This window comes from Triticum aestivum, chromosome 3B (assembly GCF_018294505.1).
Source record: "Triticum aestivum cultivar Chinese Spring chromosome 3B, IWGSC CS RefSeq v2.1, whole genome shotgun sequence".
In the NCBI taxonomy this organism is placed as follows: Eukaryota; Viridiplantae; Streptophyta; class Magnoliopsida; order Poales; family Poaceae; genus Triticum; species Triticum aestivum.
In genome coordinates this window covers 816,788,320-816,800,365 of record NC_057801.1, presented here as the reverse complement: position 1 = coordinate 816,800,365, position 12,046 = coordinate 816,788,320, and the positions used below count along the sequence as shown (strand labels likewise).

Sequence of the window (12,046 nt, the reverse complement as noted above, 5' to 3'; positions counted from 1 at the left end):
ACAGGCCACGTGTAAGCAAGCCCGCAACGCGACAGAGTCGTCCATCATCTCCGTGATTGCCATGTGGCAAGACCGTTGTCGAGCCTAGCTATAAACCGAGTGCCTTTTTCCTACATGCCTATGTAAACCAAGAATATTTTTTTCCACGCACTTGGACGTTGTTGTGCATTTTCCATTCCAAACTCGGCTTATGTCGTTGTAGTACCCGTGTTTCTGTACTCGTCTTAACACTGCCACGCCGCAACGTGAATTTCGTGCAGTGCACCCATTGATGCATCCATCCGGTCATGATAAAAAAAAAAGGATGCATCATCGTTGAGCTTAACAAAATGCGGAGATGCATGTCTATCCATACTTAAAATTAAGTATTGTCGATTTATAGTCGACTTGTTTAGTTTATTTTCTACTACTACTTATGTATTATTGTTGTTTGACACATAAATACTCCTTATTACTACTGTGAGCTAGAAGGGTCAAGGACATGACCGGCAAAGACCACGGACCCTGAGACCTCCTCCACGATATAAAACGCAAACGGGTGGTCGGCGATGAACTGCAACGGCCTCCTTGCAGTCTGCTTCACGCGTCCAGTGACGGCAGTGCAGGCTGCAGCCACGGTGCCTTCCTCGTTCACCTCGAGGACCGCCTTGTGGAACACCTCGTCCAGGCGCACGTCGCAGTCGATCTTCGTCGCGAGGCCGGAGAGATCCGCACTCTCGCTGAACGCATCACGGAGTCCAAGGCCCTGTAGGACTTTGGTGAGGCGGCAGAAGAATGACATCTTGAACTTGGGCAGCATCAGCTTCCTCACGCTGCTGCGGTGCTTGGGCACGTGGTCGAGCAGAGAACCGCCCGCCTCCGCCAGAGCGGTGACCATGGCGTGCAGCCCGTCGTTGTCGTCCGGGAGAAAGACGCACATGGAGTACCGCGACGACATGGCGGCAGGGGTGGCGACCTTGTACGGGAGTTTGAGCACCTTGAAGCCTTTGCCGTGTGAGACGAAGAGCTTGCATTCTCCCGGCGGGGTCATGAAGGGGACGTCGACTGGGTCGGCGTCGCCGAGGCGGTGGAACTCGTGCTTCTCGGTGAGATTTTCGGGGAAGCGGGTCTCCCACACGCCCTTGAAGTAGATGGCGTTGGTGAGCACGAACCTTGAGAGTTGGGACAGTGACCTCTCCGGCAGGATCTCCGAGATGAGATTGTTCGTCGCGGCCGCCGCCCACTTGTTGATCTCCTTCCTGATCTTCTTCCTATCACCCTGCAAGCACAAGTTTATGTCAACCGGTGATGGACTGCGGATAAGAACGAAAATGTTATGTGCTTGTTGTGCTGACCTCGGCAAAGTCGACGGCGCGTATCTCAGCGTTGTAGGACTCGGTGGCGGTGCGGAGGAAGTCCGGCGTGAGCTCCATGTGTTTCTGGTGAAACACACCGTAGGCGTAGGTGATGACCGGCCCACCGTTGCCGGACAGGTCCGCGGTGAGGCCACGCACGAACCCCGCAAGCTCGTCGGGCGGCGCGGCGCCGAGCAGGCCTAGGAGCTGATCCAGGGTTCTGCCGCGGGCTCCGGCGGCCACCAGGCTGAGCGTGGTGTAGAGAGACAGCGGGGAGAAGGCGATGTTGCTGCTCCTGGTGTCGTCTCCCTCGGCGAGCTTCTTGGCCAGGCGGAGCGCGAACGCCGTCAGGCCGCCGGAGTCCATGGCGGGTGGCGACCGGCGTGCCTTCTTGCTTGGCCTCTCCGGCTCCTGGTCTGCCATGGCGTCCTAGCTTGCTGGCCGATGCGATTGACGAAGGATGTAAATTAAGGACGGCTGATGGCTGCAGGGGTACATATATAAAGGACAGTGCGTAGTAATATGGTAAGTATTATGTGGATGGTAAATAAACCCTAATCAAAAGATACTTTGCCGTCCGATTGTGATTGTCAAACCATGGGATAGGAGTAGGATCTTATCAATCGGATCACATCAGGCAATAATCGACATCTGAGTCGGCACCAACGAGATCAGGTTCAACTTTGGAATGCAATCAATCTGACAAAATACAACTAACCAACTATCTGGCTTACAGCATAGGGCAGTAGCACTATCTACCAAATTTTGGACATTATACTGTCCAACAGACCTACTCCTCATTCAACATTACAATGGCATGTGCTCGATCCAGGGAGACGATCCCTAAGATCCAACTGTAGCACTATGGCATGAGCTGGGATGGTTACAAGTCATCCAGGAAACACTCATACTGTCAAAGAGATCTAACTATATATCTCCTGACCTAACATTTGAGCATTCGGGCACGAGCATGGCGTATGAATCTCGAACCCAAGACCCTAACCCAGCAATATAGCTTGAGCCCGACAGATCGTGCGTACGTATCTACCAGAACGAGATTACCACCCAAAGTCAAAGTATATATGCTGTACACATCACTCACTATGTTGCTTTCACCAAGTTCAGTTCCCTGTATCCGTCCGTCAGTAACTGCATGCTGGCATCATACCAACCAACCAGTTCACGTGGCGTGTCGGGCAACGAGGATGTCCCGGTAGGCGGCGGAGATGAAGGCGTACGCGACGATGAGCACCAGGATGTCGTCCAGCAGACCACGGTACCCCAGGAAAGCTGGAAACAAAACAGCATAATCATATACAGACGCTCTTGGGATTCATAGAGATTGCGTTTGCCAGAGGAGAGGCGTAAGATGACTGAACCGACTAGCTGCCTTACCTTCAGGGAAAAGGTCAATAGGGCTCGCGAGGTACACCAGAGCGAGGGTGGCCTGCAGGCCATCCAACAATGTCGGTTTAGAATAGCAAGATTTTAGACGATCAAAATGATGTTAGATTGTAGTACATGCCTGACAAATGTGTATCGTAACTGCTGCTAATTATAGGTAAGACTGAAACATTGCTAACAGTAAACTCAGTGCCTGAAGCTAAACAAGTAGTACAAGGTTCGCACAGAAAAGTAACTGAAATCAGACAAGATAGCATATCCTATCTAATCCGGACGATGACAGAGTAAAACACGATCCTACAATGGCCTATACAGACCAGCACTGACAAGAAAATTCGATGATGGTTTGTCTATGATTCTTCAAGACTTGATCATAGTTCATTTCATCTTCAAGACAGTCTAAACCTCGACAGCAACATAATATGCTATGTTCAATTTCAAAAGTCTTGCATGGTGGGTTTTCAGCAGAGTATATGCCATTATCCAAGCAAGATAACTCAGAACATTATGGAAGGAATTAACTCAGAATGGTACAAGGGTTTCAATATGCAATGACTGATGGTGATATGCTAAATGAGTTGGGCTTTATGAACATTATTGGAATACTGATATTGGTCTACTGGTCCACTGACACCATCCAGAATCTAGTAAATAGCTCACTGCAAGCACTAGACTATGTTTTCTGCTCCCTAATTGCCATTATCCAACTATCAGGCCCAGTAACATAGCATGATAAATGAAGATGGCAGAACTGGATTAATGGAAACATGGATGACTTACTGCCAATGCGACTTGGATTTTGAAGGAGGGAGGTTCTTGGCGTGTGTCTCTGAATTCTGCCAGCATTCTCCTCATGTAAAAGGGCTGGTCCAGCAACCACTGCAAACACAGATATCCAGCAAATGAAAAGCATTGCCTGCCATTAGATGACATGAAAAGAAAAACAACCACACAGTTTTATGTGATAAGAGCATGCTTTTGACTCTTAGCTTGTGATTCACATACAACATGCATCTGCGTTGGATAGTGATTACGTCTAACAATTGCCGAGCATGGTCAGTTCCACATAGAGAAAAAATTAGTAATTACTTGTTTGACTTCACTACTGTACAACAAACAATCAAAGTTCAAGACCATGAATTTGGCAGCATGGTGAGGATTACGCGTACTCTTACTTCTAATGGACTAACATGGATGGGTGCAGCCTTTCTAGCTGGGCAGAACAGTTGCCTTTACAGGCAAGTCTTGCAAATATATATGAACATACAATAACAATTTAACATAATCGGTGAACTCAAATAATGTTGCACAAGCCATTTAACCAAGAATTGTCTCTGATAATTTACATTGCTCAATTAGTTAGTTGTGAATACAGTGTATCAACAACCGAGTATCAAATGTACCCTACTACCCTCAGATAAACATTTGATTCTCAGTACCTGGATTTATTTCAAAGGAAATTCAAAGGGTTACTTGCAACTTTTAGGACAATGGACTGTACAAGTATGCGGTGATAATAGAACTGCTGCTATAGACTGATCAGATAAATTAACAGGAGTTCATCAAAGAAATCTAAAATAGTAGTGCAACTCCGTTTAGTTATATTTTCAGAGATGAAGTAACATTTCATTTGAAAATGTCCAAAATTTATACATGAGAAAGAAGCCAAGGAAATAAAATCATGTACTGATCTCTAACCAAGTGCACTTAGGCCTTTTCCACTGATGTAATCTAGACTGCAATGGAATCAGTATAGGTAGCAGGGTCTATCTATCCAGAAGACATGGCAGGTATACCTGAATCATACTGTGAGGTACTCCAGCAAAACGGCCATTGTACTGCTGAATTCGGTTCATGACAGGAGCGATTTCTGGCTCATCACGCAGCAGGGAAGCAACTTCAGAAGGTACCAGCAGCGTTATGGGGCGACGGCAAATAGGGCAATTGGATGGCCGAAGGACAGATCCCTGTAGCCACACCCCCACGATGCAATGTCCTGTACACAAACAAATGACAATGTCAGCAGTGAGAATTTTTGTTCATCAATAGTTCAGGAGGACCAAAACATTCGCCAGCGGCCCAAAACACAACGCCGAGTCTAGCATCAAACCGAAGTAAGCAAAGCAGCCTAGTTGAGCATTCCAGTACCAGCAATTGACACTGCCATGGACTCAAACACTGCACCAATTAATGCAGTAGACATACATGGACAAGCATCTGAAATTCCACAAGCGCACATGGCCCATACATATAAATAATGTCTACGAATGATCAAACATGCCACACCACAATTACAAAACAAACATGATCCGAGCTGCAAACCCTGCATCATAACACATTTGCAGATGGCAAATGCACGGCCCCGAACAAAGTGGCACCAAATTCTCCCCAAAACCAAGGAGATCACACAAGGCAGCTAGAGCCAAGCAACTACCTGACGGAACTAAGCAACCCATGTCGAATCGGCACATTACAAGCCACGGGGGGTGCGCGCACAACAGAGGAACCACCAATCAAACAATACGCATGGAATTTATGAACAAATGCGTGTCCCCGAACAAACTGGCACGAAATCCTCCCCCAAAACGCACAACAGCTAAGCAACTATCGGAACCAAGCAATCCGCATCAAATCGGCACACCACAACGCCGATCCGCACCCGCGCCCAACGAGAGGCAGCGAAGCATTTCAACCCAACCCCAACCCGAACGCAAGCCCCGCATCGCGACGAAGCATATACGACGCGTATGCGAAATCGAGGAGCCAAATCGAGCGCGCGCGGGCGCGGCGGCGCGCGGAGCAGCCGAGGCGCGGGCGCGGCCGGAGAGACCGGCCTTGCGGGCGGAGGGATGGGAGGGGGAAGGCGGCGGCGCGGCGAGCGAGCTGGTGCTTACCGCAGAACCAGTGGGAGCAGTTGGCCTGGTGGGGGACGGAGATGTCGACGCCGCCGCAAACGGCGCAGCGCGCGCCGACGGGAGGGGCCACGGAGGCGGAGGCGGAGGCCGGGGCCATCTCGGGGCGGCGCCCTCGTCTGGAAACTTCTGGAAGCATCTGGAAGCTCGGTCGAGGGTTTTCCCGCGGCGCGCTCGAAGCGAGGTGAGGTGAGGGGAGGGGCAGTACCGGGAGGCGGAGGATGCGGGCGGATATTTATAGAAGCGGCGTGGCGAGGGGAAGGGGGGACGTGGTGCCCTCGTGGCAGGTCAACCGGTCTTCTCCGCTCCTCTTCTTGTCCAAGGTCAAGCCAAAAAGATGGTCTTGAAGTAAAGAAAAAAAGATTGGATTTGTCCCGAACATTCGGAATTTAAACATGTCATCCCGAACATTTTTTTATGGCAACTTAAGTTGCTGTGAGGTGGCAACTTTAGTTGTTAACACATGGCAACTTTGTTTCAATTTGATTTTTCGTCAGAAAATTGTCATGTTTGTCAACATCGCGTTAACTAAAGTTGCCATGAAAAGAGTTCGAATTAGCATGCTTAAAAATCAAACGTTTGGGACTTATTGAGGTCGAAAAAAACACTGCACCGTACTATTGATATTGATATAGAAAAAATACTGTACTATATTGTGATGTCAAAAACACTCTTATATTTTGAGATGGAGGGATTATATAAGAGAGGGATCTCCATCGCCAGCTGCCCAGCTCACATCATTGCTACCTTCATGTTCTTGAGACCACGTGTGGCCCCCGCAGGCACCACCAGCCGGCCCGCCGAGACTAGATTAGGACCCACACTACACGTCTGCCACTGCAGAATGCGCAGGAGGAGAGTGATAGACGAGACACAAAGGACGCCCATGCCCAACGAGGACGCGGATCATCGGTGCATATGGTACTGGATTGGAAAACAAGCATGAGAAGCTGAGAGGGAAGAAGGAGGGCGCTTGGGAGGAAATAGGATGAGGAAATCAGTAGTTTGTGGAGACCCCTCTCCAGAATGCCCCGGAATCCGGATCTACATCTGAAGCAAACCCCGACCGACATTGTGTCCAACCGAATATAACTGCAGAGTTGGTCCCGGAATCCGGGTGTCTCGGGATTGGCTCTGAAATACGACACTTCCAGACACTACAAGAAATATGCCAACTAGTGACCTTCTGTTATTGACCCTGAAAGAATTGGTCATAGATCCATGACCATTTGAGACCAATTGGTCAAAAGCTGTTCGGGGGGCTCCAAACCCTAAACCATTGCGACCATTTTGGTCAGAAAGGTCGTAATTTCCTTACACGAAATGGTCATAAAGCAAACAGTGCTGGTCCGCTGCCTTATTTCTATTTGTTAACAACCAATATAGATGGTCATAACCTTGTAGATTGTGGTGGGTTGTGATGATTAGGCGCCATCTCATCAGTTTTGCCTATGTGTCATGTCCATGTGTCAATTTTTGCCCTAGGTTGTGAAGCAACCTATATTTATGTTATTCCAAAAATTCCCAAAAAATTCTCATAAATTGTTTGTATCATATCTTCATCAAATATATCAAAAACCTTCCTTGCCTAGTTCAAAAATAACTCAACAATATTCATTTTCCTATTCTGTTCAGAGCAGCACTTTGTGAAGGAAGTACCATTTTGGCATGTCCAAATGGTATCCATTTTCTACAGTGCTTTCCTCTACCCAAATAACCATCCTCCACCAAATGCCAGCTCAATCCATTCATTATTTTTAGCCCAGCTTCAACATTCGTATTTATGTCCAGTGTGGTACTTTGCAAAGCAAGTACCACCTAGGCTCCTCCTTTTGAGCTAAAAATTTGTGAAGACAGTCTTCTTAGTAACTGATCATCCTCAGCCAAAACTCACGCCCATTAGCCATGTGCATTTCCCGTATCGCGAATCAAACACTTGGCTGCTTATTCATGTTTGAGGATCGATCGGTCTCCTCGTGAGAATCTTATGTTGTGATTTTCTTCCTAGCACCTACTTAGGGAGTGCCCAACCCACTAGACATGCCTAGGCCACCCAGAACACATGGCAACACCACAGTCACGCGGTGACCATGCGGCGGGCATGCGAGTTTACGCGCTCTAGAGTTGGGACCCTCGCCCACCATCCAAACCTCGACGTATCGCCACCAAACCATGTATTTATGATTAAATAGATACTTATGTAACTAGAAATGATTTTTGGAAAAAAATAAATGGCAAACTATGAGGCAGCTGCAGTTCAAAGTTGACCCGCTTCCACCTAAATCAGCGGGAATTTGTCTTTTTCACCAGAGGTGGATCAAAACTTTTGACACCCAACCATTTTATCAATTGTGCATTAAATATGGCCTAGTATTTTATAAAATTTATTTGGTCCAATTTGGCAACAAATATATGGTAGGTCCTTCACAAAAAAACTCATTTCAGGCATTCGGAAAATAGAAAATGAATTTTCCATGTAAAGAAAAAGAAAACTTCCTTAGGCAACATTATTTGCCATTCCAAGATGCACCCTTGTGCACAATATGAGATTATTTGAACAAACTATGGCATGAATGTGGCCATAAGATTGATCATTTGGCTTGAAAGCCATGAATCTTCACGCATGATAGCTCATTTTTGAGAACACTTTTTTAAAATAATTTCCGTATTACAAGTTTATTATTTTTCCTGAAAACTTGGTCACATATAATGACACAATACGAAGATTTTCCAATTTTTTATTTTTTTTTGAATTTTTTAAGCCTGTTTCAAAATGCGGTCAAAACGGCGGGCTTGACCGTTCCTAGCTAGTGGTTGAATCTTGGAAAACTTTTGATGTTTCTCTAATTAAATAGATACTTATGTACCTAGAAATGATTTTTTGAAAAAAATAAATAGCAAACTATGAGGCAACTGCAGTTCAAATTTGACCCGCTTCCAACTGAATCGGCGGGAATTTGTCTTTTTCACCAGAGGTGGATCAAAACTTTTTACACCCAAACATTTGGTCAATTGTGCATTAAATATGGCCTAGTATTTTAGAAAAATGATTTGGTCCAATTTTGCAAGAATTATTTGGTAGGTCCTTCACAAAAAAACCTCACTTAGGGCACTCGAAAAATGGAAAATGGCTCTTTTGTGGAATGAAAGTGAAAACTCCCTTAGGCAACATTGTTTGGAATTCCAAGATGCACCCTTGTGCACAATATGAGATCATTTGAACAAACAATGCCATGAATGTGGACATAAGATTGATCATTTGGCTTGAAAGCCATGGATCTTCACGAATGATAGCTCATTTTTTAGAACACTTTTTAAAACTAATTTCCGTATTACAAGTTTATTATTTTTCCTGGAAACTTGGTCACATATAATGACACAATGCAAAGGTTTTCCAATTTTTTGATTTTTTTTGAATTTGTTATGCCTGTTTCAAAATGCGGTCAAAACGGCGGGCTTGACCGTTCCTAGCTAGTGGTTGAATCTTGGAAAACTTTTGATGTTTCTATAATTAAATAGATACTTATGTACCTATAAATTATTTTTGGAAAAAATAAATAGCAAACTATGAGGCAGCTGCAGTTCAAATTTGACCCGCTTCCAGCTGAATCAGCGGGAATTTGTCTTTTTCACCAGAGGTGGATCAAAACTTTTTACACCCAACCATTTGTTAAATTGTGCATTAAATATGGTCTAGTATTTTAGAAAAATGATTTGGTCCAATTTTGCAAGAATTATTTGGTAGGTCCTTCACAAAAAAACCTCACTTGGGGCACTCGAAAAATGGAAAATGGCTCTTTTGTGCAATGAAAGTGAAAACTCCCTTAGGAAACATTGTTTGGAATTCCAAGATTCACCCTTGTGCACAATATGAGATCATTTGAATAAACTATGCCATGAATGTGGCCATAAGATTGATCATTTGGCTTGAAAGCCATGAATCTTCACGCATGATAGCTCATTTTTTAGAACACTTTTTAAAAATAATTTCTGTATTACAAGTTTATTATTTTTCCTGGAACCTTGGTCACATATAATGACACAATGCGAAGGTTTTCCAATTTTTTGATTTTTTTGAATTTTTTATGCCTATTTCAAAATGCGGTCAAAACGACGGGCTTGACCGTTCCTAGCTAGTGGTTGAATCTTGGAAAACTTTTGATGTTTCTCTAATTAAATAGATACTTATGTACCTAGAAATGATTTTTGGAAAAAATAAATAGCAAACTATGAGGCAGCTGCAGTTCAAATTTGACCCGCCTCCAACTAAATCGGCGGGAATTTGTCTTTTTCACCAGAGGCGGATCAAAACTTTTTACACCCAACCATTTGGTCAATTGTGCATTATATATGACCTAGTATTTTAGAAAAATGATTTGGTCCAATTTTGCAACAATTATTTGGTAGACCCTTCACAAAAAAACCTCCTTTTGGGCACTTAAAAAATGGAAAATGGTTTTTTCGTCCAAAGAAAATGAAAACTTCCTTAGACAATATTGTTTGCCATTCCAATATGCACCCTTGTGCACAATATGAGATCATTTGAACAAACTATGACATGAATGTGGCCATAAGATTGATCATTTGGCTTGAAAGCAATTGATCTCCACACATGATAGCTCGTTTCTAAGAACGGATTTTTTAAAAAATTGCCGTATTACAAGTTTATTATTTTTCATGGTAACTTGGTCACATATAATGACACAATGCGAAGGTTTTCAAACTTTTTGATTTTTTTGAATTTTTTATGCCCGTTTCAAAAATGCGGTCAAAACGGCGGGAATGACCGTTCCTAGCTAGTGCTTGAATCTTGGAATTTTTTTGGTGTTGCTCTGATTAAATAGATAGTTTTGTACCTAGAAATGATTTTTGGAAAAAATAAATAACAAACAATGAGGACGCTGTAGTTCAAATTTGACCCGTTTCCTACTAAATGAGTGGAAATTTGTCTTTTTCATGAGAGGTGGATCAAAATTTTTGACACCCAATCATTTGGTCAATTGTGCATTAAATATGTCCTAGAATTTTAGAAAATTGATTTGGTACAATTTTGCAAAAATAATATGGTAGATCCTTCACAAAAAAAGTCATTTTGGGCACTCGGAAAATGATTAAAAATAGCTAGAAAGATCAGAAATGCATAGAAATTGGTCCTTATCCATAAAATGTGGTCTAACTCTAGTGAAAATTTGTGTGGTGCCATTTTGCAAAATAGTTTTGATAGCTACTTCACAAAATCCCTCTATTTTTAGTACTTAGACACTTTTTTTAAATCACTGGTTTTTGAACCAATCAGGACTCTTCCCACGGATCGATGACATGGCGCCCATCCATCCATCCATCCATCTCTCCATCCCACATCCATCCATCCATCTATCTACAGAAAAAAAGAAAATAAAATGAAAAAGAGATACCCCCACCCGCATCCCAAACCCTAGGTCAAATCCCATCGACTCCTCCCCATCGCACCCCTCCTCTCCTCGCAGCCGCCGCCACCACCTCCCTCGATCCAGTCCTCTCCCCACCGCTCCCACCCACCGCCGACCTCACAGCCCTCCTCACCACCGCCGCCGACCTCGTCCCTCCCTTCCCTCACCATCTCTCCCTACCCTATGCCCCAGATGGAGTCGAGCAGGTCGGCCGACACGCTAGGGTTTCGTTTGGTCAACTCCGCGTCAGCTCTTCACGGCCGTCCATCCGCGGACGCCGAGGCCATGCGCCGCCTCCTGGCCAGATCCACTCACCAAGTCCCTCTCTATCGCCATCTTCTAGATCTAGGCTAGAAGATTCTGGCGGCGCGCAGCACACTCCTCGACTCCCTCAGGCCTTGCCTCGCCTCGCCACCCCACCCACATCGCCGCCGCCGACCACTCCCTCTCCCACCGGCCTCACCCTTCCTCGGACCACACCGCCGGGCTCCCTTCCCCTCCCCTAACAATAAGAAGGAGATGGCGCTCCCTCCCAGATCCACCAGCGTTGTGGTACGCATCCCTGCTCCTTCCCTTCTCTGCTCATTCATCTCGCCCCCTCCCCCCTCCCCAAATCTGATGCATGCGCCCGTTTTCTTTCATGTTCGTGAAGAGACCCGATCTGGTTTTGTGAAGGAAGGGGCAAGCCATGGAGAAGATCCCGCGGGCATCAGATCATCCATGGCGGCCTAGGAGGAGCACCACTGGCTCAGGTTCATCACTTGATCATCCCCTTCTATTATCTTCTTCTTCTCCATCTATGCATCTGTTCCATGCGATTTTTTGCAGGTTTCTCCGATCTGGCTGTGTGAAGGGAACTAGAAAGGCCGATCTACTGCTGCTGCTCTGCCCCCCTTGAACAATCTGGTGAAGGACAAGTTGATCCATGGAATTTGGAGCAGATTCTTCAGCTGTTATTTTGGTCGTG

General features: G+C 45.4%; 2 protein-coding genes across 2 annotated transcripts; both read right to left on the bottom strand.

Annotated features, from left to right (window-relative positions):
• Window positions 1–387: 387 nt before the first annotated feature.
• Window positions 388–2,052, bottom strand: LOC123066820 (serpin-Z2A-like). Its single transcript, XM_044489825.1, has 2 exons — window positions 1,335–2,052; window positions 388–1,258 (listed from the first exon to the last, which is right to left on the bottom strand). Exons 1-2 carry the CDS (start codon window positions 1,755–1,757, stop codon window positions 455–457), a joined length of 1,227 nt encoding a protein of 408 aa, XP_044345760.1. The 5' UTR covers window positions 1,758–2,052; the 3' UTR covers window positions 388–454.
• Window positions 2,053–2,224: 172 nt separating this feature from the next.
• On the bottom strand, window positions 2,225–5,847 carry LOC123066819 (E3 ubiquitin-protein ligase RNF170). The gene is made up of 5 exons (XM_044489824.1): window positions 5,633–5,847; window positions 4,535–4,734; window positions 3,519–3,617; window positions 2,730–2,781; window positions 2,225–2,624 (listed from the first exon to the last, which is right to left on the bottom strand). The coding sequence occupies exons 1-5, from the start codon at window positions 5,787–5,789 to the stop codon at window positions 2,515–2,517; spliced, it is 618 nt and encodes a 205-aa protein (XP_044345759.1). The 5' UTR covers window positions 5,790–5,847; the 3' UTR covers window positions 2,225–2,514.
• Between the last annotated feature and the right edge of the window lie 6,199 nt (window positions 5,848–12,046).

Excerpts from the sequence above, each read along its gene's own strand:
- LOC123066820 (XM_044489825.1), bottom strand. The coding sequence starts at position 1,757 with ATGGCAGACCAGGAGCCGGAGAGGCCAAGCAAGAAGGCACGCCGGTCG. Across the intron at positions 1,259-1,334 it reads GCGCCGTCGACTTTGCCGAG|GGTGATAGGAAGAAGATCAG; the intron begins GTCAGCACAACA and ends TTGTGCTTGCAG.
- LOC123066819 (XM_044489824.1), bottom strand. The coding sequence starts at position 5,789 with ATGCTTCCAGAAGTTTCCAGACGAGGGCGCCGCCCCGAGATGGCCCCG. Across the intron at positions 4,735-5,632 it reads CTGCTCCCACTGGTTCTGCG|GACATTGCATCGTGGGGGTG; the intron begins GTAAGCACCAGC and ends GTTTGTGTACAG. Across the intron at positions 2,625-2,729 it reads TATTGACCTTTTCCCTGAAG|CTTTCCTGGGGTACCGTGGT; the intron begins GTAAGGCAGCTA and ends TTTTGTTTCCAG.